At 58.2% G+C, this 23,548-nt stretch overlaps 1 protein-coding gene across 1 annotated transcript; it reads right to left on the bottom strand.

Annotated features, from left to right (window-relative positions):
• Positions 1-71: 71 nt before the first annotated feature.
• On the bottom strand, positions 72-23,548 carry LOC129641968 (cadherin EGF LAG seven-pass G-type receptor 1-like). Its single transcript, XM_055566541.1, has 5 exons — positions 23,458-23,548; positions 22,733-23,371; positions 1,406-1,628; positions 736-864; positions 72-345 (listed from the first exon to the last, which is right to left on the bottom strand). The coding sequence occupies exons 1-5, from the start codon at positions 23,546-23,548 to the stop codon at positions 72-74; spliced, it is 1,356 nt and encodes a 451-aa protein (XP_055422516.1).

Raw genomic sequence — 23,548 nt, 5'->3', positions numbered from 1 at the left:
CAGAAGCTGGGTTTTACCCCGGGTGGCAGGCGGGCCTGGCACACCTGTCGGACAAGGATCCTCCGGCTCACCTATCGGACAAGGATCCCCCGGCTCAGGCGGGCCCGGCACGCCTGTCGGACAAGGATCCCCTGGCTCAGGCGGGCCCGGCACGCCTGTCGGACAAGGATCCCCCGGCTCAGGCGGGCCCGGCACGCCTGTGGACAAGGATCCCCCGGCTCAGGCTGAGAGTCGAGGACAACACAGCTGTCAGCCGAGGGGAGGACGGTGGCCCGGGCCAAGATGCTGGAAACTGGGAGAGAAGCGGCCAGACAGGGAGACACGGGGGTGAAGGACTCAGAGGACCTGAGTGCAATGGTGGGGGGTAGATAGGGGAGGGCTTCCCCGGGTGGGGCAGGACCCTCAGGAGAGGAGCTGCGCCATCCCGCCCCAAGAGGCCCCGAGCTCCAAAGGGCAGCTCAGAGCAAGCATCTGGTTCTGGGGGACACGGATGGTGCACTCCCATGAAGACTGTGTCCCCAAATGCTCACCAAACACAGAAAACACCTTATTCTACTAAGTTGAACTTGAGAAAAATCTTTACAGTAGATCTTAAAAATTAAGAGTTAAATCTAAATTCTCTTGGCGAAAAAGATGAAAAAATAAGAGAATGGCCCAAGCGTGCAGTCAGTCTACATCCCGTTACGGGTTAAGGGGCCGCCCGCCCGTGGTTACCCAGCTCGCTAGGGACCTCACAAGAGCCTATGCCGAGTCTGAGTCCCAAGCCCTTTCCCCCTATTTCTGGGCACTTGGATGGCAGAGGTGCCCACGTGGTGGCAGGTGGACAGCATCAGGGCGTCCAGGCTGGCTTCACAGGCGTGGGAGCTGGGCAAACAGGGCCCCAAGCTCGTTAACGCTCTGCTGTTGCCAACTGGAAATTTCTTGTTTTCGAATCAGGGGAAAGTGAAGTGAAAGCGAAACTCATTCAGTCGTGCCCGACTCTTTGCAACCCCATGGGACTATACAGTCTATGGAATTCTCCAGGCCAGAATACTGGAGTGGGGAGCCTTTCCCTTCTCCAGGGGATCTTCCCAACCCAGGAACTGAACCCAGGTCTCCTGCATTGCAGGTGGATTCTTCACCAGCTGAGCTACCAGGGAAGTCCAAGAATACTGGAGTGGGTAACTTTTTCCTTCTCCAGGGGATCTTCCCGACCCAGGAATCGAACTGGGGTCTCCTGCGTTGCAGGGGGATTCTTCACCAGCTGAGCCACAGGGGAAGCCCTTGAATCAGGGGCCACATCCTCTATTTGCACGGGGTCCTGCAGGCAGCGCCGGCCAGGGCGACCGGACGGAGGGCTCGAGGGCCACCCTGAGACCCGAGACCGCCCCCCAACCTCCAGCACGGGCGGGGACGCGGGACTCACGCCAGGGCCACGGTGAAGTGGAAGCGCTGCCTCAGTCCCCGGAAGGTGACGAAGGACTGCGGCGGGAAGCTCCGGGTGGTCACCTCGCAGTAGGGCCTCTCGAACGCACCAGGGGGGCACACGCAGTGGAAGCCGCCGATGAGCAGGTTCACACAGGTGCCCCCGTTCTTGCACACGCCGTGGGCGCAGCGGCCGGAGCGCGCGTTCACCTCGCAGTGCTCGCCTGGGGGGACGGAGCGGGAGAGAGGGGGTCACACGGCAGCCTGGGGGGAGGGAGAGGGGAGGGGCACCCCACCCATTCTGAACCCCCAGCTGAGCCCGGCGCTCTTCTGAGAGCCCCACTTAGAAAGACCGAGAATGCTGAGAGGGCCCCGTGTCCTCCCCACACCCACGTCTGCACAACGGCTGGGCATCCCGGGGCTCTTCGGAGTATGCCGGGGTCATTCAGAGCGCCCCCAGCCCATCGCCTGCCACGCAGACCCACTGCCCCCCGGACCACGCTGGGCTCCGATCCTGTAATCAAGTCTGTCCCACACACTGGCCCCCAGCTGTGCTCCAACGGCCTCCCTGTGGCCTAATCGCCCCCTGCCACCCCCGTGGCAGGGGAGTTCTGGAAGCTTCCACTGACCAGGGAGCCCATGCTGACCACCTCTGCCCCAGAGGCCTACCAGACCCAGGCTGCCCATCAGTGGCGAGGCCGTTGCGGGGGCCTGGCTGCATGACCCTCACTCCCTGGAACACAGCCCGGGCCTGCCTGTCACGGGGTGGGCATCACTAGCCCCTCACAGGCCCACAGACTAACAGGAGCTTCCGACAACCGGAAATTCCCCAGCTCTCACCCATATTTTCACCAGGTACTGAGTTTTAAGTGAAGGCATTTAAAAAAACTTTTTTGGCCGTGCCACTCAGCATGTGGGATCTTAGTTCCTCAACCAGGGATCGAACCCACGCCCCTTGCAGTGGAAGCGTGGAGTCCTAACCACTGGACCACCAGGTCAGTCCCTTAATGAATACATTTTAAAATAAGAGTATTACATTCACACACTAAAAAAAAAAAAAATCACCATGTTAACAGTGAGGCCTGGAAAGTCTTCAGTCTCTTGCAGGTCCCACCGGAGGAGACAGGAGAGCGGGTGCCCTGCCGCCCGCATGTGGGCTCAGGGCCAGGGGTACCGTGGAGACCCTGCCTGTGGGCACTCAGAGCTTCTCCTCTTTCCTCCCAGTGGCTGCACAGTATTCTGTTAGAGGACCCCATCAGAACCTAAATCACTGATGTTTCTCCTTCTACTGCTGATGGACAGATAGGCTGCTTATAACTCGCTTTTACTGCAGACCACTTTTTAAATAATTAATTGTCTCTGGCTGTGCTGGGGCTTCGCTGCCGCAAGGACTTTCTCCAGTCGTGGTCACCAGGCTTCTAACTTCAGTGGCTTCTTCTGTTGCGGAGCGCAGACCCTGGAGCACAGGATCGGGAGTCGCAGGGTACGGGCCCCGCTGCTCCATGGCACATGGGGGCCTCCCGGATCAGGGATCAAACCCATGACTCCTGCCTCGGCTGGCGGATTCTTCGCCACTGAGCCACCGAGGAGGCCCCTGCGGATAACTTTTTGATACACGTCCTTGGTGTGTTTTAAGAATATCTCTCTAGAGAAAATTCCTGAAAGTGGTGAATCAAGGTACACACTTGATAAGTATTTCCAAACTGCCCTCCACAAAAGGATGCACAAACTCATACATCCTCACCAACACGAGGGTGGTGATCAATCTGTAAAATATTTTATATTTCTGACAAATGAACCTCCAAGGTGTTTTATTTGCATTAATTTTTGCTGAGGTTCAACATCTGCCCGAATTTTACTGGCAACATCCTTTTCCTTTCTCTGAACTACCCGATGATTCCTGCATTCATTTTTCGATCAGATGGTTGGTCTTGTTTTATTCTGTATACAAGCTCCTCGTAAATTTCAGAAATTATGTTCTACCATTTCTATGACAACTCCCTCCTGGCTTAAGTTTAACTTTCAACTTATTTATGTATTTGTGGCACATAAAAATATTATAGGGCTTCCCTGGTGGCCCAGTGGTAAAGAATATAAATATATAAATACAAGTATAATATAATTTTTATAATATAAATATAAAGCCTGGCAGTGCAGGAGACGTGGGTTTGAACCTCGGGTCAGGAAGATCCCCTGGAGTAGGAAATGGCCACCCGCTCCAGTATTCTTGCCTGGGAAGAAGCAAGCCCTCCAGGCTCCTCTGTCCATGGGGTCAGAGAGTCAGCTGTGACTGAGCGACTCAACAACAGCAACAGAAGTATTACATCTGGGTGTGGTCACACTGATCAATCTTTCCTTTGTGATGCTAGAGTTCTCGGGTATGAAGAGATAGGACACTCAGAGCTCGGTGGCACCCAGCATCAGGAGCCTGGGTGCACAAAGGCAGCATCACCCCGGAACTGGAGTCACCAGGGTCCTCAGACACGGGTGTCCCTGGGTGCCCTTCTGTGCCTCTTCAACACTGAACCGTGCGAATACATTCCCGACTGTCTCAGTCTGCTCGGGCCTCCATCACAAAATACCTTAGGCCAGGGGCTTAAACGATGAAATGTATTTCTCACGGCCCTTGAGGCTGGAAGTCCCAGGGAGATCGGGGTCCCAGCACGGCCGGGCTGCCCCGAGGGCTCCCTCCTGGCTGCCCTCTCGCTCTGTCCTCACAGAGCCCGTCCTCCATACGTGTGCACGGGGAGACACAGGTCTCTGTCGTCCCTTCTTCAGAGGACACTGACCCTGTCGGATGGGGGCCCACCCTCGTCATTTACCTGAACTACTTCCCTGCGGGCCCCACCTCCAGCTACAGTCCTCCTGGGGGCTAGGGCTGCAACCTGTGAATCTGGGGGCGGGGCAGATGCAATTCAGACGGTAGCAGTCACATATGAGTCCATTGGGAATGTGAACAAACTGGATGGTGATATTAAAATCTATCATCAGCTTTTTAAACTTTGGCGGCGGTGGGTCTTGGTCACAGCACACGATATTCGTTGTGTTAATTCAGGATCCTTCCTTGCTGCGCACGGACTCTCTAGTTGTGGCACATGGGCTGAGCTGCTCTGTAGCATGTGGGGTCTTAGTTCCCCAACCATTCCCTGAATTGCAAGGTGGATTCTTAACCACTGGACCCCGAGGGAAGTCCCGATCATTAATTCCTGGATATAGTGGAGAGTGGGTGCTGTGTGTACCCCACGTGCCCTGCCAGGACAGAGGCTCTGGAGGGCTGGGTGACGACCGCTCACAGCTGCGACCCTGCACTCAGACCCTCCTCCCGAAATCCCTCCCCCACAGCGGCATGGCCCCCGCTGGGGCAGCTGTCAGCCAGCAACAGCTCCGCAGGGAGACGGGGAAGCCCAGCCCCGTGGCCCAGGGCAGCCTCTTCTGCACCGCATCGCCAGAGCTGAGACGTGGGGTCACAGAGGCCTCTGCTGCCGCACTGCTGAGGCCCAGCCTCTCCTCTGGGCAGCCCCAGTGAGCCCCCGGCCCCGGCCCCTGCCCAGGCGTGGCTCCTGGGAAGGCGGATCTCGGGCCTTGGGGTCTGTTTCTCAGGGAGGCCAACCTCCAAACGTGCTTATTTTCGAGAGCTCAGTAACTGACGGGTGTAAGAAAACTCCATCCGTCACCCGAGAGGGAACGCTTCACAAGAGCTTATTTTTGAGAAGCAGGTGAAACTGATCTGTAATTAGCACGACGATCCTGGGAAACAAGCGGGGCACCAGGGAAATCTGAATTTCCTCTCCTTACCCGGAGTATCTTCCTCCCCAGGTTGCGACAGCTGAGGACACACAACTTGCTAAGCGAAGGTGACCCAGCCTGAGCCCCTCAAACACAGGGAGGAGAGTTTCAACCGCTGAGCTCTTACTGAATTTCATAACCGCACATGGACCACCAGGCCAGGGGCCCAGGCTGAGCCCACCCCCAGGGCCTGGCAGGGTCAGGCAGATTTTTTTTCCCATCCCCTTCCTCCCCACCAGGCAGGGAAGGCAGAGACCACAGGCCCACCCAGGACACCCACCTGCTCTCCCCAGCAGGCAGCTGTCCCCAAACGACTTGTGAGCAGAGGTTTCACACGCTGCTCGGAAAGGAGAGGCCCACGCGGCCGCACACCCCGCTCTGGGCTCCACCATCAGGGCAGGGCCTCTGGTCTCCCCGCCGGCTCTGGGGTCACCAGGGCACCCCACCCCGCCAGCCACAGACACCAGGCAGGCTGTGCACACACACGCACGCATGGGCACACATAACCTCACACACATGCACACACATGCATGCACTCACACCCAGTCACACGCTGCTGACACACTCGCACCGTCACACACACGCTCACGTGTTCACAAGCATTCACGCCCATCCACGCATTCGCACCCTCACACCCGCCCTCAGCCACACGCACCCACACTCACACACTCTCACACTCTCACACTCAGCCCTGCTCCTGGCCCCTTCCCAGGTGGGCGGCTCGCAGCCTTCTTAAATTCTATTCATTAATTGTAAATGCTTAGCCGAAGGTGTATTTGTTCTTCATTCACTTCAGATTCTCTAATCTCCCCTTTTAAAATCCATGTGACGTCTGGGACTGTTTGCTCTCCAAGTCCCAGCTTGGCGGGTCGAGGGCCAAGCACAGCGTGTTCTGAAGTAATAAAGCGGCAGTGAGAGGCCGGGGCGGGCCGCACTCCCTAAGCCGTGCCGGCAAACAAAGAGGGGCCTGGCCCGGCCCTCCCCACGGTGCCCGGAACCCTGCCCCGCTGGGCTCGCCCCGGTGGTCAGTGTCACCGGGAGGCAAGTGCAGCCCCGCCCCCACCAAGGCCACAGCGGCGGCTCACAGGCTCTGCCCTCGAGCCAGCGGGACGTCTGGACCCCTCCACCTCCACCCAAGATCCAGGGGCTCCCGCAACGGGCTCCCAGCTGCCTGGGCCCAGAGAAGGACGGCCCTGCAGAGAAAGAGCGAGTGTGCCCTCCATTCAGTTCTGAGACCTGCATTTGACTCTGCCCGCCATACTCCTGCTCACGGGCGGTTTTCCAGCGGCTGCCGGGAAGCCTGGGTCCTCAGGCAGCCCCGGGGAGGGAAGGACGGCCCAGCAGGACGTGTGCTGCCCACAGCCCCGCGGCCGCTCAGCCCGCTGCTGCAGGGCCTCCGCCATGCCGCGGAAAGGGCGTGCTGCCTTGCAGGGTTCCTGCGTTCCTCTGCTTAACCCATCATGCAACTTTAAATCAACTGCAAATAAAGCTCAGTTGCCGTGAAATTATTTGTTTTAAGCACAAAAGGTTTTTCTTTTCTCATAGGTGGTTGTATTTGTTTCCTGGGTCTGCTGTGACAAGTACGGCAAAGCAGAGGGCTTAAAGGGAACAAAAACGAATTCTCTTGTAGATCTGGGGGTGTCAGCAGGGCCACCTCCCTCTGCAGGGTCCAGGGGGGCTCCTTCCCACCTCCTCCAGCTGTCAGGCACCCCCACCCGTGTTTCTGGGGTTGTGGCCTCCTCATCCCTCATGTCTACCTCTGTGGTCACGTGGCTATCTTCCCTGGGTCTCGTCTCCCCATCCTCTCTCTATAAGGACTCCAGTCACTGGGTTCAGGTGGACCCCGAGTCCAGGACGATGTTCACTAATCACTGGGAGCCTTACGGATTACATCTGGAGAGACCCTGCTTCCAACATTCTGAGGTTCTGGACGTGAATCTGGGGGGACACTATCCAGCCCCCTAGTGGCCTCTGCATCCGCCCTAAAACCGTTTTCCCGGTAAACGCTGGCCTCAGGGGCCCGCAGCCGAGCCTGCAGGGCCGCGATCCTGGTTTCTCAGGGACCTGGTGACTCACCGGCTCTGGCTTCCCTGCCCCCCGGGATGCTCTTCCCGGACTCCCCAGCCGGCCAGCAAGGGGCCAGCTCTGCAGTTCCACGGCCACCCCTTCTCTGGGCCCACACCCGCCCACCAGCTCCTCCCATTCTTGCCCCACAAACCCAGGCCTCAGACCTGTCTCCCCAAACCAAGTCTGTTCTCCGGGTCCCCCACCCGGGTAAGGGTCCCGCAGCCACTGCGGAGGAGGGTGGCCAAGAGCCCTGGAGCCATCCACCCCTCCTCCCTTGTCCCCACCGGTGCACCCCCAGGGACCGAGTCACCCCCAGGAACTGAGTCACCCCCAGGGCCCAAGTCACCCCCAGGGTCCGTGCCACCCCCAGGGCCCGAGTCACCCCCAGGGTCCGTGCCACCCCCAGGGCCCGAGTCACCCCCAGGGTCCGTGCCACCCCCAGGGCCCGAGCCACCCCCCGGGCCCGAGTCACTCACCTCCACCGTCGGTCATACCCCAGTCTAAACCAGCCCAATCTGCACAACCGCCGCAACCACCCCCGGGCCTCTGGGCTCCCCCGCAGCGGCTCAGTGCCTCATAGATCTGCCAGCTCCCCACAGAATACCTGGGAGAGCTTTCCAGAAAGCCCGCCTGGCTTCCGGCCAGTCCTGCCGCTCCACAGAGACCCTCCACCTCGGGGTGCCAGACACACACCTGCCCAGCCGACACCAGCTCCCCACCTCCCAGGCCAGCTGCACGTCGCCCTCCATGAAGGGCAGCCAGGGGACTCACCAGGCTAATGGAGGAGACCCTGAACACACTTACACACACTCACTGCTATCAGCAATCACCCTGCGGACACTGCCTTCTCTGAGCCTGGCATTCATCCCCTGTACACACTCACACACTCACTGCTATCAGGATCACCCCGTGAACACCACCTTTCTCTGGCCTGGCATCCTGCATACACACTCACTGCTATGAGCAATCACTCCGTGGACACGGCCTTTCTCTGTCCTGGCATCGCCCAGACACACTCACACACTCTCACTGCTATGAGCAATCACCCCGTGGACACCGCCTTTCTCTGTCCTGGCATCCCGCATACACACTCACTGCTATGAGCAATCACTCCGTGGACACGGCCTTTCTCTGAGCCTGGCATTGCCCAGACACACTCACACACGCGCACTGCTATGAGCAATCACCCCGCGGACACTGCCTTTCTCTGGCCTGGTATGTCTTCTCTGGTGTCTGCAGATGACTCTCCAGTGCCCAGCCGCAGCCCCACTTCAGGCACCCACATCCCTCTGGAGGTTTCGCCCACCTGGGCAGGGCCAGGGCGCCCAGGTCAGACTCTGATGGGCCCAGAATTCTCCATCCCAGCCCGTCCCAGCCCCAGGGTGACACCCACTGCATGACTGTCCCTCAGCCTCCGTCTCCCCAGGCTCTGGGTCAAGTCGGAATGCCCAGCACACAGAGGGTGCCTGGTGAACACCCGGCATGCAGCAGGTACTGGACGAGTGCCCGTGAGATGAAGTCATAAAATGCCAGGACTTCTCCATGTGCAAGCCGGTGACGACTGCTCGTACAGAATTATAAAACTTGCAAAATTCACATCTTTAATTCAAATGATGTCGGGAAAGATGTTGATGTCATGAATGAAGAATTAATTCTACAGATAAACATGACTTTTTTAAAATAAAAAAGGCAGTGAGAACTCTGAGCATGCCAGTTTCAGATGAACGGGGCTCCCTGTAAAGGCTCTCGCCCCTGTTTTCCAGGGGCGAGACCCAGGCCAACCCCAGGGCCCTGTGGGCACCTGAACAGGGTACTTCCCGAGGCAGACATTCCCGCTGACTTGCTCAAACCACACAGGAATCCACTTCCGTGTTTCCTTAACTGTATCCTCTATGCAGTGGTGACCTGGCAGATCCCAATGGCCGGCCCTCAGGGGAAAGCCCGGATTTCCATGGTGGATGTACCCCCATCACAGCCAGCTTGGCACCACAGAACTCAGAGTAGGGAAGAGACATGATGTGATGGTTTTTAATTCTTAAAATCATCTTCAGTTCAGTTCAGTCACTCAGTAGAGTCTGACTCTTCGCAACCCCATGGACTGCAGCACGCCAGGCCTCCCTGTCCATCACCAACTCCCGGAGCTTGCTCAAACTCATGTCCATCAAGTTGGTGATGCCATCCAACCATCTCATCCTCTGTTGTCCCCTTCTCCTGCCTTCCATCTTTCCCAGCATCAGGGTCTTTTCAAATGAGTCAGTTCTTCGCATCAGGCGGCCGAAGTATTGGAGTTTCAGCTTCAACATCATCATCTTACTTCAGGCAAATAACTTGTATCAAATTCAGTGAGCCCTCTATCTTTAATATATATATCTCTTACAAGAAACACTATTTTACTGTAATAAATATTTTCAGTTATGCTTGCTTATCAAGATTTAACTTCAGTTTTCTTCTTCTAGGAATTCTCATTTAAAATAAATTTGGATTTCCAAATTTGTTTCAAGTGTCCCAGTGCCCTGCTTGGGTTCAAATGCTTGCTCCAAGTCTCCCTAACCCTGGGGAAGCCCCCCGTGCTGCTCCTGTGCGGCCCTCGCCCACTGTGACTGCCAGTCGTGCCCCACAACAAGGATCACGCTCAGCCGAGCAGACCCACAGCCGTGCTCCATACTGCACGCAGCACCGCAAGTCCTGCCCACAGGGCCCGGGCCCGGCCTCCTGCTCACGGCGGCAAGGGCACAATCCCACAGAAATCACTGTGGGACCCCCACCCCCTAAAGAGGCATTCTTAGCTGCAAAAGCTGAGGCCCCTCTGGCTGCCATGGCCTCACACACGTCCCCACCACTGGATGCCTGTCCTGCCCAGGCTTGACGCTGGGGGCTGAGGGACACTGCCTGCCCGGACCCCAGCCCGAAGTGCCAGAACCACAGACCCCAGGTTGGAGGGCCTTAAGTCTTCAGAGAAGCCCAGATGCACCGAGCTCACATGGGCTCGTGTGCACGGTGGCCGCGCTGACAGCTCAGGGTGACAGGGGGCAGGGGGGCCTCACAGCCCCTGGTGTGGGACTCTTACACGCCCCCATTCCACAGGCGGGAAACTGAGGCCCAGCAGAGGGTTTGTCAGTGTGCGCATGCTCAGTCGTGTCCAGCTCTTTGCGTGGACGTGTAATGTGGGGGTGTGTGCATGTGTGTGTATGTGACGTACATGTGTGTGTATGTGATGCGTGCGGCATGTGCATGTAATGTGTGTGTGTGTGTGTGTGTGTGTGTATTGTGATGTACGTGTGTGTGTCATGCGTGGGGCATGTACATGTAATGTGGCTGTGACATACGTGTGTGTGTGATGCGTGCACCATGTACATGTAATGTGGGTGTGTGCATGTGTGTGTGTTGTGTGATGTACATGTGTGTGTGTGTGATGCGTGCGGCATGTACATGCAATGTGGGTGTGTGTGTGCACGTGTGTGTTTTGTGTGATGTACGTGTGTGTGTGTGATGTGTGTGGCATGTACATGTAATGTGGGTGTGGGTGTGTATTATGTGATTTGTGTGTCTATTATGTGATGTGCATGTGTGTATATCTGTGTCACGTGTGTGGCATGTATATGTAATGTGTGTGTATTCTGTGATCTCTGTATGTCTATTATGTGATGTGTGTATATGTAACATGTGTGGCATGTATGTGATGTGTGTGGCATGTATGTGTAATGTATCTGTGTGTGGTGTGTATATGTGATGCTGGGTGTGTGCACATGGTGTGTATTATGTGATGTATCTATTATGTGATGTACATGTGTATATATGTGGTGTGCACGTGTGTGTGTAATGTGTGTGTGGCATGTACATGTGAGTATGGTGTGTATATGTAATGTGTGTGGCGTGTATATGTGATGTGTGTGGCATGTATGTGTAATGTGTCTGTGTGGTGTGTGTATGTGATGTTGGGTGTATGCGCGTGTGTGTGTATTGTGTGATGTGTCTATTATGTGATGTGCGTGTATGTGTATGTGGTGTGTGTGTGTATATGTGGTGTGCGTGTGTGTGTGTATAATGTGCATGTGTGGCGTGTATATGTGATGTTGGGTGTGTGCGCACATGTGTGTGTATTATGTGATGTGTCTATTATGTGGTGTGCGTGTGTGTATATGTGGTGTGTGTGCATGTGTGTGTGTGTATAATGTGCATGTGTGGCGTGTATATGTGATGTACGTGTGTGTATATGTGGTGTGCATGTGTGTATATGTGGTGTGCATGTGTGTATATGTGGTGTGTGTATAATGTGCATGTGTGGTGTGTATATGTGACGTGGGGTGTGTGCACATGTGTGTGACCGTCACGGCAGGTGTGGGAGCCGAGGGGCAGGGCGGGAACCAGGAGATGCTGATGTGAATGTGGTCCCGCCAAGAGGCGCTTCAGGAGGGCCCGGGGCTGCCCCGATGGGGAGAGGGGAGGCAAGGGGCTGGGGGCCAGCAGGAGGGGCTGCGTAGCCAGGCTGAACCCCCAGCCCTGAAGGAGGGCAGGACGGGCCCCAGAACGGGAAGGGCGAGTAGAGGCTTGAGGCTGCCAGCTTTTCGATAAAGAGACAGCTGCCGCCTGGTCCTAAGCAGCAGCTCAGGGCTGTGAACTAAAGAACCAGACCCCACGGCGAGCCACCCGCCCTGCTCACGCGGGCAGCTTCAGCAGCGGGAGCGGAGGCAAGGGCAGGTCCTGCAAAGGTTAAACCCTGAGAAAATCAGCCCATCCACCCTGCCTTCCTCCCAGCCAGCCCCCACAGGCCGCTGCGGTGGACAGATGTCCCGAGCAGGCTCCTGACCACTGCCTCAGTTTCCCTGGCTGGAACCCCCCCGCCACCGAAGGCGGGAGCTCTGTCTCTGGCCCCAGAACAATCCAGGCCCCTCGGAGGCCAGGGTGCAGGTGAGATGAGTTGATTCCGTGAAGCTCTGAGCTGCACACCTGGCACGCGGGGCTGTCACGTGACACCTGCTATGCCCTGGCTTCCTGACACTGGAGGTGCTCGCTGTCAACCCCTCGCGCCCCAGAGCCCTGCTCCCCGCCCTTCCAGCCTCTCCCCGCCCACGCTGAGTTACAGGGCTGCTGGACTGTTTCATCTTCTGGCCCGGCCCCCGAGCCTCCTCCCCCAGGGGGCAAGGCAGCAGGGAAAGGCCTCCCAGAGGCCGGAAACCGGAAGCCCAGACCACGGCAGGCCTGTCCCGGGCCGGGCCTTGGGCTGACTTCACTACTGTCTCTGAAGCAAATTCCCAGAACCCCGGCACACCCATTTTTTAAAATATAAATTAAAAAATGCATTCCAGCAGCAAAGAAAAACGATTCCAACTCATCCACAGCTCCTGGCTGTGAGTCAAGAGTCACCTACACACCCGAGGGGCTGGAACCCGGAGAACCTGAAAAGTCACTGAGCTTTCCAACCTCCTGGTTCAGGGATGGCCCGGCCCGCAGCCACACTTGGGGACCCTCCGTTCAGAAAACGGGTGCTCTCCCTACCCCCTGATGTCCTCTAGGGGGTGGGGGGAACAGAAAATAGCCAACCCTGAGGTCAGCTAAACGGTGGCTCCTGAGAGATGTGTCCACATCCTGACCCCCGGCACCTGTGACCATCACCCCACGGGGCAGACAAGTGAATATCACGTCACATGGCGCGAGACGGGATTAAAATAAGCACCTGGGGTTTGCAGCCCATGTGAGAATGGGGCAGAGGCCACTGTGGCTACAAGCCCAGGGAGCCCGAGCCCACCGCAGCTAAAAGAGGCAAACAGACCCACCCCGGGCCCCCAGCGCCTGCAGAGGGAGGCGGCCCAGCCCACACCCTGATTCAGAGTGCTGGCTTCCGGATCCGTGAAAGGATGAATTTTGATGTGTCGGGCCGCCCCGTCTGGTCTTCAAGTCCTGCAGCCACGGGAAACCACAATAAATCCTAAACACACCACAGAGGCCAGCCTGACTCAGCAGAAGTTTCCTCCTGGGCACAGTCCCAGGAGAAAGCAGCACTCCTGACACCTTTCAGCATCTCCAGAAACCTCAGCAGACACAGGGCTGCGGAAGAGAGAGTGCCCCATGTCCCCCAGACCCTCGTGGTGCCCGGCGGGCAGCCACTAAGGACGCAGGAGGTGCCAAATGAACACGCAGGGCCTGAGGCAAGGTGCGCCTGGTGACCAGCGGAGGTGCCACTGAGCTGACCACCAGGGCCTGAGCACACAGAACCCCATCCTGGCTCCTCACCAAGGTGCTTCCACCCCCGACAGCAAAGTCAGGGTCCTCCCCAGCCAGGGGTGTGGGCTCAGAAGGACACTGGGGGCCCAGGATGAGGTACAGCCGGGTAGAGGGTCCCACCCCAGGCAGACTGGTCCCCACCAACATCCCCTGGGGCCTGCTGGGAGGCAGGTTCATGCTACCCTGTGGGCTGAGGGTAGGGCTGCCCAGGGCTCCCCTGTGCCCTCCTGGGCCTCTGCAGGCCTCTCTCCAGAGACCAGAGGTCCCCGCTTTGGAGCCCCAGGGATGGCCAGCCTGTGGCCAGGGAATCTGTCCTGCAACGTCCTGAGGACCAGCCCCAGGACAGCATCTTAGACGCAGGCCTGCAGTTCAGTTCTAATGACATGGGCACCTCTGAGGGCGGGGGCACAGGTGGGCCCGGAAGGTCTCTCAGAGAGGATGGGCTTGTGCAGGAGGGGTGGCAGAGACCCCGTGCCCTGGGGAAGACGGAGGTGCAGGGCTTGGCCCCAGGCTGCTGTGTAGGGGTGAGGGGAGAGGCCTGGAGGCCGGGCTGGGGGTCCCCAGTGACCACGGGAAAGATCCTGTCGGTGGACAGACAACCCGCAGCTGTGGGGGCCAAGCCGGAAAGGGGCATGCCCAGCACGTTATCAGTATGCGGGGAAAGCGTGCCAACTCTGGAAGAGCAACATGTCCAGACTCGGCCGGAATGCTCACTGAAACCTTAATCACGGCACGGAGCAGCGGCTGAGCCGCCGGCGGTTCAGGTTCCCCTTTCTGCATGGTGCCAGGAGGAGCGGGGACAGTGTCTGCGGACAGAGCCACGTCCCGAGACAAGAACTCACGTTCTTCAGTCGCTGCCTGCAGTCGGGACAGCCGCGCCACCCTGGCTGACACACACGGCCTCCTCAGCTGCGCCCGGCCACCCAGCAGAGAAGTCACCCCGTCACCCCAGCCCCGCAGGCCCCTGGCCCGGGCAGACGTCAGTCTGTCCACACCAGGGGAAGGGCTCAGGGGTGGGCGACGGGCAACTGTGTGAGCAGAGACCGCTCTCTGTGGGGACGTCCGGGGTGGCCGCTCTTGGGTCAGGGGCTCAGACTGGACTCCCAGCAATTCTCGTGGGCGGCCCTCAGTCCGTGTGGTGCCTCCAGGGAAACAGAGGGGACCCTCCACCCCCCACGTCAGTGCCCACGGCAAAGGCCTCGCGTACGCATCCCCACACAAGCACCAAGTAAACGCCAGGGTCCGGCCGCGGGTGGTGGAGTACAGAGCCCCAGAGGCTCCCACCCTACCCGCTGGAGCCTGTGGGCACGTACCCTCACCCCACGAAAGGCACTGGGCGGGTGTGGGCTGGATAGGGGCCCTGAGACTCGACACTGGGAGGCCAGCTGGATCCCCAGGGGCCCGAGGTAATGACCAGGGTCCTGGGGGTCGGGGGTCAGCGGGGAAGCGGAGACAACAGAGGCAGAGGCTGGGGTGAGGGGAGGAAGCGTCACCAGTCACGCAGAGCAGGCAGCACCCAGAAGCCGGACCCGGAGGGGGCTCCCCAGGGCCCCCAGGAGCTCTGAGAATAAACCCGTGCGGTTTAAGCCCCTCGTGTGTGGGACTTTATCACAGCGGCTGCAGGACACGAGCTGGGGGGAGGCAAGCCCGGCCCTTGCTCCCGTGGAGCCCGCCCTCCAGGTCTTTCCGCAGAAGCACCCGATACGGCCTGCACGTGTGCGGGGAAGACCCTGGCAGGGCCCGGCCAAGGAGCCCTGTCTCCCCCAGGACAGCAGGCGGGACGGCCCAGGGAGGCTCCGCCCGCACATCCTCAGGCCGCTTCGCTCACTGCGGTCGGACACTTCAGTACCGACCTCTCTTTCTCAACAACTCAGGCCCTGCGCCCAGCTCACCGACCGCCCTAGACGCTGGCTGGGTGGACGTGGGGAACGCTTGTGTTCAGGTGTCTAAAAAGAAAGTAAACCACAGAGGCCTGTCTGAGTGTCCTCTGGCCCAGCAGCTGCTGGACAAGCAGGTTGACAAGAAGTGGCCATCAAACCAACCCCCAGAAGCCCTGAGGCCGGTGGAAGAGCACCCCCCCCACTCCCCAGACCTTATGTGTAAGTCCTAATCCCTGGTCTCGGGAATTAGTCTTCAAACAGGTTCTTGTAGATGGAATCAAGTTGTTGTTATTTAATTGCTCAGTCGTGTCTGACTTTTTGTGACCCCATGGACTGTACACCAGGCTCCTCTGTCCATGGGATTTCCCTGGCTAGAATACTAGAGAGGGTTGCCATTTCCTTCTCCAGGGGATGATCAAGTTAAAGTGAGATTATACTGGATATTGATGAAGGCCCTGGTCTCATGACTCAGTTCAATTCACTTTAGTCACTCAGTCGTGTCCAACCCCCTGGACTGCAGCACACCAGGCTTCCCTGTGTATCGCCAACTCCCAGAGCTTGCTCAAACTCCTGTCCACTGAGTCAGTGATGCCATGCAACCATCTCATCCTCTGTCGTCCCCTTCTCCTCCTGCCCTCAATCTTTCCCAGCACCAGGGTCTTTTCTAATGAGTTGGCTCTTCCCATCAGGTAGCCAGAGTATTGGAACTTCAGCATCAGTCCAATGACTGGTGTCCTTTTAAGATGAGGGAAATCTGGACATGGGGACAGAGCCCCCCAGGGTGGGGTGGGGGAGGCCATATGAAGACAGAGATGGAGCTGTAAGCCAAGGACCACTTGGGCCACCAGAAGCTAAGAAGCTGCAGGAAGGACTGTCCCCCGGAGCAAGTCCCCGCCAACTCCTTGATTTTGGACTTCCAGCCTCCAGAAGGAATACATTTCTGTTACTTTAAACCACCCAGGGTGTGGCCCTGTGGCAGCAGGCCCAGGGAGCCAACAGGACCCCGAGGACCATCCTTCTCCCCAGAAACCATCTGGCTGTGCGTGGACACCCGAGTGGCCAGGAAGATGCTAATGCTGTGTGCCAAAAGTCCCAGCTTTGGGGAAAAGAATTCCATGGAAGAGAAAAGGAGCTCTCTGGCCAAATTTATCCTCCCCGCAATGCCTCGAATATGATTTTAATGGAAAACAAAGTCTCCCAGAAGTGCAATAATTCCCCAGCTTTACGATAACGCACTCGAGAAATGCCCGCTATCCCCAACCAGGAAGCTGTAGATGCTACAAAGAGAGAAAACTGGAGTAATCCTGAGTATCTGGAAAGTACATCTTCCTAAGAAAGGATTCTGCCTCTGCTTTATTTGAGATTTTAATTATAGGCCAGATAATGATTTTCATTTCGAATGATAATTAACGCTCGGGTTTAAGGACCAAATTCGACTTGACGGCGAACTCTTCCAAATGAGCTTTAATCCAGTAAACGGCAGTCAATGCAGCAAACTTATTTCTCTTGTGTCACGTGACCGTCACCCCACAGGAGGAGCGCACAGCTCAGACGCACGAAGCGCTTTCCGTCTAATAGGAGGGCACAGGGTCAGCGCGTCCCGGGAGTGTGGAGATACCGTTATGGTGATGAGAGATGCCAAGAGAACACTCAGAGGTGGGGTAAGTGTCATTTTTCACAGCAGAATCAGAGAAGCGCCAGAATTGACTTCAGTGTTTTCCCCATGAACAGAAAAGATGATTCAATTTTTATATTAAAAGTTTCTGTGGCCTTGAACCTACACAAAATACCCTGGCCCTGGAGAGGTCACCCTGGGGGACAGTCCAGGCCCCCAGCCTGGGGGAGGTCACTCTGAGGGACAGTCAGAGTCCCAGAAGGGCCCCCATAGGACAACTGGGACATCCCACCCAGGGGTAGTTAGCACAAAGCTCAAACCCAGCACCACAGAGACCGTCCTAAGTGGCCCCTGACCCTCTGATCCCCAATCCAGGCTAAGTCCACTGGGGCACACCTTTGATGACACAGGGTCCAGCAGTGTGGATGTTGGAAGCCCAGGGAGAGCCGGGCGCTTCACGCACAGAGCAGGACTATTCGCTGAACCCTCTGAACCCAGAGGAGCGGCCCGGGGTCTAAACACAGAGGCTCAGGGCTCCCCTCGTCCCCCGACATGCATGTGGCTGAGCGGTCTGGGAAAGCCCTCCTTCCCAGCTGACCTCAAAGCTCCCACCTGCCCTGGTGAGAGGAGCCAGTCTTGCTTCTAGAAGGCCGGCAAGGGGCAGTGTGCTGGGCTGAGGTCAGCGTCCAAGGCTGTGGGGGAGGCTGGAGCTCTGCACCAAAGCGACCCAGCACAAGTGGTCATGTGACCCTCTGGGCACCCACCCCCGCCCCAGGCACCCGTGAAGAGCAGATCACAGGGGCAGGGCCGGGAGGCTTGGCTTCAGGTTAACTATGAAGCATGGGGTTGGGCAGGGGGCACCCACTGTGAGCCCTGAACAGGCTGAAATGAGAAGCCAGGGTGGGGAGGCCAGGTGGGGAGGCTGGGTCGGGCACTGAAACCGGTGCTCAGGAAAGAGATCCCCAGGTCCGCCCGCCCCCCACCAAGCTCTGCCTCTGGGTGTCCCTGAACCAGGTGACAGCTGTCCCCACCTCACGGGGCTGTGGCAGGCCTTGTAGAGCAGAGCCTGGGTGGACACGGTCTCCCCCACGGCAGTGAGGAGCGATCAGGCTGTTTAATTACGGACACGACACACCAAGGGGCCGTAGGACCCAGGCTCAGAGTCACAGCCCGAGGCGCGCCCTGGGCCCGCCCAGTGGCAAGTCCGCCTGGGCCGGAGGAGTTCGCCTCCCACTGATGCTTCTGAACTGCGGTGCTGAGTAAGACTCTTGAGTCCCTTGGACAGCAAGGAGATCCAACCAGTCCATCCTAAAGGAGATCAGTCCTGGGTGTTCATTGGAAGGACTGATGCTGAAGCTGAAACTCCAATACTTTGGCCACCTGATGCGGAGAGCTGACTCGTTGGAAAAGACCCTGATGCTGGGAAAGATTGAGGGCAGGAGGAGAAGGGGACGACAGAGGATGAGATGGCTGGATGGCATCACCGACTCAATGGACAAGAGTTTGAGTGAACTCCAGGAGTTGGTGATGGATAGGGAGGCCTGGCATGCTGCGGTTCATGGGGTTGCAAAGAGTCGGACATGACTGAGCAACCGGACTGACCTCGGGAACGGGGACACAGCGTGATTCTCCTGCTGCCACCGCTCAGAGACCCTTCGCACTTCACTTGGAACCTTTAGTGCCCTGCATGCAAAAGGTGCTTCTTAACAGATGTTGTGATGTCAATGAAGCAAGAAAAAGAACTCAGTACACAGGTGAACCCGGCCATCTCGCCCTCAAGGGGTCCACAGGGTGGATGAGCCTGAGCTCAGAAGCCAGAGCACCAGCTTCAAATCCTGCCTCACCCTCACCCGGCTCTAGAGCAGGCCCGTTGCCGCCACCACGAACACTCCGGGGAGGACCGTTCTCTGTGGGAGACGCCCCATGCCCTGGAGTGCACTGGGAGCACGCCTGGCCTCCAGCCACGGGCACCCCAACCCCCAAGACAACCAAACCATCCTGGGATGTTGTCACGTGTCCCCTGGGGGCAGAGTCTCCCCCACAGAGAACCTCTAGACTAGACACTTGAATGTCCTGCAACACAGGCTCTCCAGTTTCCGACTGGGGACACGGAGCTGCTGGGAGGATCAGGGTAATGGGGTAGACTCGTCTGGAACAGGAGAGCACACAGAAGGGCCCACCGAGTCCCATCTGCAGGTCGCCGCCCTCCTGAGGGTCATGGAAATACGTGGCTCACACCCCAAATGAGAGCAGATCAACCAACACGTAAACAGAGGGAGTTTCCAGGGAGATCAACAGTCACTGTTCCAGGAAGCCAGGGACCTCCTGGAACCTCCCCAGAGCAGGGACAGCACTGGGCTGGAACCCAAGGGCAGCAATGACAGAGAGATGGCAGGTGTGGAGGAGAGGAGGCAGGAGGGATGGGCCACATGCGTGGGGAGTTTAACCAAAATCCATGTCAAAGCCACGCTCTTCACAGGCCGGAGCGGTCAGGGACCGCGATCCAGGAAACCGGCATGCGAGGTCCCCAGGCTGACCACAATGCCTGCAGTCCTCTGTGCCCGTTCCCTCCAGAGCGGGGCCCCTGAAGACCCCAGCCAGGCCCCCACGCAGAGCTATGACAAGGAGAGATGCCTCCTCCCTATAAGGACAGGGAGCCCTCGCTCCGGGGGCCCTGGAACTTCCTTGAGGCCAAAAGGGACGGAACAAACACCAGGGAGCCGTCGGGGTATTTTTCCAGCATCAAATTCATGAGCTTTTCCTGAAATTAACTGATACCTTCCTTCACCCAGCTCATCTCCCGTCCAGCAACACAGGAAGCCAGGGCCGTCCTGCGGTCCTGGGCCCCTTCCAGCTTCCCTCCCGCCAGGCCCGAGCTCGGCTTACCCGGGAGCCAGTAATAAAACGCTGGCGACGACAGCACGGCTTTCACCAGGAACAAATGGGCTCAATTACCTCCAGCAAGAGAGCAGGGCTTCAAAGGGAGAGAGGAAGAAAGAGAGGAAGGCGGACACAGGAGGAGTAATCAGTCTGACTCAGCCTTATCTCGGAGGGAAACGCGTACGACTCCTCAGTACCGAGGACGTTCAGATGAGGCCCCTGCCCATCGGGACCTTTCAGCGGCGATGACACGTGGGGTCATTCCTGGGCATAATTTCTCTGGAAATGACTCTGGTGATGAAAACGGAACTTGAGAAGTCTGGAAGTCCTTCCCACCAACAGGCTGATGCCTCTGTGGAGAGGACCCAGGGTCCACGGGTCCCCAGTGCCTCTGCTTACCCTGCCCAGACGTGGCCCCAAGCTCACGTTTGGAATTTCTGGAGCCCAGGTCTGTGGCTGCGGCTACGAGGCCACGCTGGTCTGCTCAATCAGGACAGAGCACCCCCCACGCTGGCCAGCTTCAAGATGAAGCCGCCAGAGCCTGGGGGTGTTTGGGGTGTCCCCCACGTGGCCCCTACCATCACACGTCTCCACCAGGGAGACGGCTGATTGCATGGCAACCTTGGGTGGCCCACCCCACTGGGCGGGGCAGGTGTGATGCCTGCGCTGGCTGGCATACAGCAGGCACTCAACTAATGCTCATTGAGCGAGCAAATGACTGCTCACTGGCTGACCCTCTGGAGGGCACCAGGCTCTGTCCCAGGGGCCTGGGGCCACGGCTTCTCCGCTGGAAGCAGGAGTCATTATGGACCCACTCCCCATCTAGGCCATGTAGTGGGGAGGGAGGCAGAGACACCCAGCTTGGCGGGGAGGCGGGGAACATTTCCCCACTGTGCGGAGGGCTGACCATGGCTGGCACAACTGGGCAGGGACTTCTGAACAGGCCAAGTGGGAGGGGGAGGAAGGGGTGGACCCCCACCCGCGTGTCCATGGCACGGCTCCTGGGCATGATGACAGCCCTGATGACTCAGGCGTGGGCTCGGGCCCCGGGGTCCCCTTTACCTTCCCTGCTCATCACTAGATCCCAGGGCAGCCAGGAATTTACAGTTAACAATTGGGAGACCATGGAGAAGAGATGGGCAGGGCCGGACGTGACAGATGGACGGACAGACAGACACAGACGGCTGAGGGGCGCCACGGCGGGCAGTCGAGCCCTTCTTGCCACAGAGGTGCCAGCAGATTATAACCAGGCTGGGCTCAGACGCAGCAGGCCGGGGCGCACACCAGCTCCCCAGGCTGCCAGACACCACCTCCTCCAGCAGCGTTTCCTCCTCTTCGGTGCAGAGCACGGCCTGCCCGCCTCCTGCCCCCAGAGTCCCCACCCCAGGCTCACGCTTGTCCTGCTCCAGGAACACCTGCTATGCCCGTAAGCCCCGGCCTGGGCTCCATCCAGGCCACGCCCCACGCGCGCAGAAACGGTCTCCCCACTGTCTACAGCAAACACGCCCACCGAGGACACGGTCCACAGAAGACTCTCAGAGCCTCCTCCGGGCCGAGTCAGGTCCCACCTGACCTCAGAGAACTTTCCAGAAAGACAGACGGTCACCATCTGCCTCAGAACACTTGTTTCTCGAACGGGCGACTGGATTCTACGTGGCCACAGCAAGAGTGTGTGTTTCTGGGCTGCTTTCGGTGGGATTTTTGTTTTTAAAAACAACCATCGGCTGCCTTTAGAAAGACTCATTTTGGTGACAGATCAGGATGTCTCAAGCGAAGCGTATCTTGGAGGCAGGGAAGATGAGTAATTTCTACAGCTACAACGAGGCATGAGAAAACCAACGTCATCTTTCCAGATCCCAACAATAAGTGGCTCACTATTTCTATCCCAGTTACGCTATTTTAATTTTTAAATATTTGTTTATTTGGATCTTTACTGCAGCCCGAAGGATCTTCAGTTGCAGCACGTGGGACCTAGTTCCCTGACCAGGGGTCAAACCTGGCTCCCTGCCCTGGGAGCTCCGAGTCTTACCCACTGGACCACCAGGGAAGTTCCTATGCTGTTTCACTATAACCAATTAAACTCGAAATCAGGAATGAACTACTTTAAATTCAAAGCCACTTTGGGACTTCCCTTGTGGTCCAGTGGTTAAGACCACCGCCTTCCAAGGCAGGGGATGTGGGTTTGACCTTTGTGGTCGGGGGAGGGGCAGCTAATTGTGGTCAGGTGGCGGGGGGTGGGGGCTGCAGCTAAGATCCTATGTGCCATGTGGCCAAAAAAGGCAAAACATAAAACAGAGGCAATATTGTAACAAACTCAACAGAGACTAAAAATGGTCCACATCAAAAAAAAATCTTTAAAAGAAAACGAAGCCACTTAAACAAAACACATGTCATTTCATCTGGGTAGATTTTCAGTGGGCTCTGGTTGCCCAAGCTTCCTCCTACTGTCCTTCCAAAGAAAGCGAAAAGTGAAAATGAAGTCGCTCAGTCCGACTCTTTGAGACCCTATGGACTGTAGTCTACCAGGCTCCTCCTTCCATGGGATTTTCCAGGCAAGAATACTGGAGTGGGGTGCCATTTCCTTCTCCAGAGGGGATCTTCCCGACCCAGGGATGGAACCCAGGTCTCGCGCATTGCAGGCAGACGCTTAAGAGGGTGGCTTAAATGGCACGGGGTCAGTGGAGACCCCGGAGCTGTGGTCAGGAAACAGAGCCAACACCCGGGGGCCCGGGGGCCAGCCTTTGGCCACGTCCCTCAGGAAGGGAGTGGACGGAGGAAACTTGCGGGCACTCTGACCTGTGCGCTGGAAGCCCGGTGTGAGGCACCGGTGACCGGGGCCTCCCCACGCCCCCGAGCCCCCGGGAGAAGTGGGCCCTACCTGTGAAGTCCTCCTGGCACTCGCACGTGTAGCCGCCCTCGCGGCTGCGGCAGCGGCCGTGGGCGCCGCAGGGGCCGGAGTAGCACAGGTCGATCTCGGTCTCGCAGTAGTCGCCGGTGAAGCCGGGCGGGCAGCGGCACCGCAGCCCGTTCACCGGGTGGATGGGCCGGAAGAGCACAGTGGGGGAGCTGATGAAGGGCGCCGAGCTGTCGAACTTGAGCACCGACACGCACTTCATGTAGTTCTCGCACGGCTCCCGCAGGCAGATGTTGTCGTCGAAGGGCAGCACGCGCTGCGTGGACACGGCCGTCAGCAGCGTCCGGTTCAGGTAGATCTGCTCCTGCAGGTCCTCCGACGGGAAGAACTTGTCCCGGACGCCGCCGGGCAGCAAGGCCGAGAAGGTCACGTTCAGGATGTTGGCGCTCACGTCCGTGTCGTTCTGGATGTTGAAGACGAAGACGGCGTCCTTGGTGGTGGACAGCACGGCGGCCACGCCCTCCACGAAGCGCGACAGTAGCGGGGACAGGAACCGCTCCTGAGACATGTTCTCCAGGCGCACGGTGATGCTGTTGGTCAGCATGTCGTCCGTGATGACCGTGACCCGCAGGGTGCAGAGCGCCACCACGCTGTGGATGCCGTCTGAGAGACAGAAGGTGGGGGTCATTCAGAAGCCCGCCTGCCCGGTCCCCTCGCCCGGCACCCCCGAGCCCCAGGCCCCTGCCCACTCGTGACCACGACCTTGACCCCGCATCCCAGGGACTGCTTCCCTCCTCCCCAACACTCGGCTTCTGAAAGCACAGCTCCCGTCACGCCCAT

This window comes from Bubalus kerabau, chromosome 1 (genome assembly GCF_029407905.1).
Source record: "Bubalus kerabau isolate K-KA32 ecotype Philippines breed swamp buffalo chromosome 1, PCC_UOA_SB_1v2, whole genome shotgun sequence".
NCBI classification, from domain to species: Eukaryota; Metazoa; Chordata; class Mammalia; order Artiodactyla; family Bovidae; genus Bubalus; species Bubalus kerabau.
Note: the sequence above shows the minus strand (reverse complement) of the source record. Positions and strands in the feature narration are given on the sequence as shown.

Coding starts and splice junctions, on each gene's coding strand:
- LOC129641968 (XM_055566541.1), bottom strand. CDS start 23,548: ATGGGCGTGACGGGAGCTGTGCTTTCAGAAGCCGAGTGTTGGGGAGGA. Junction 23,372..23,457: donor GGTCAAGGTCGTGGTCACGA/GTGGGCAGGGGC, acceptor TCTGTCTCTCAG/ACGGCATCCACAGCGTGGTG. Junction 1,629..22,732: donor GTGCCAGGAGGACTTCACAG/GTAGGGCCCACT, acceptor CCGTCCCCCCAG/GCGAGCACTGCGAGGTGAAC.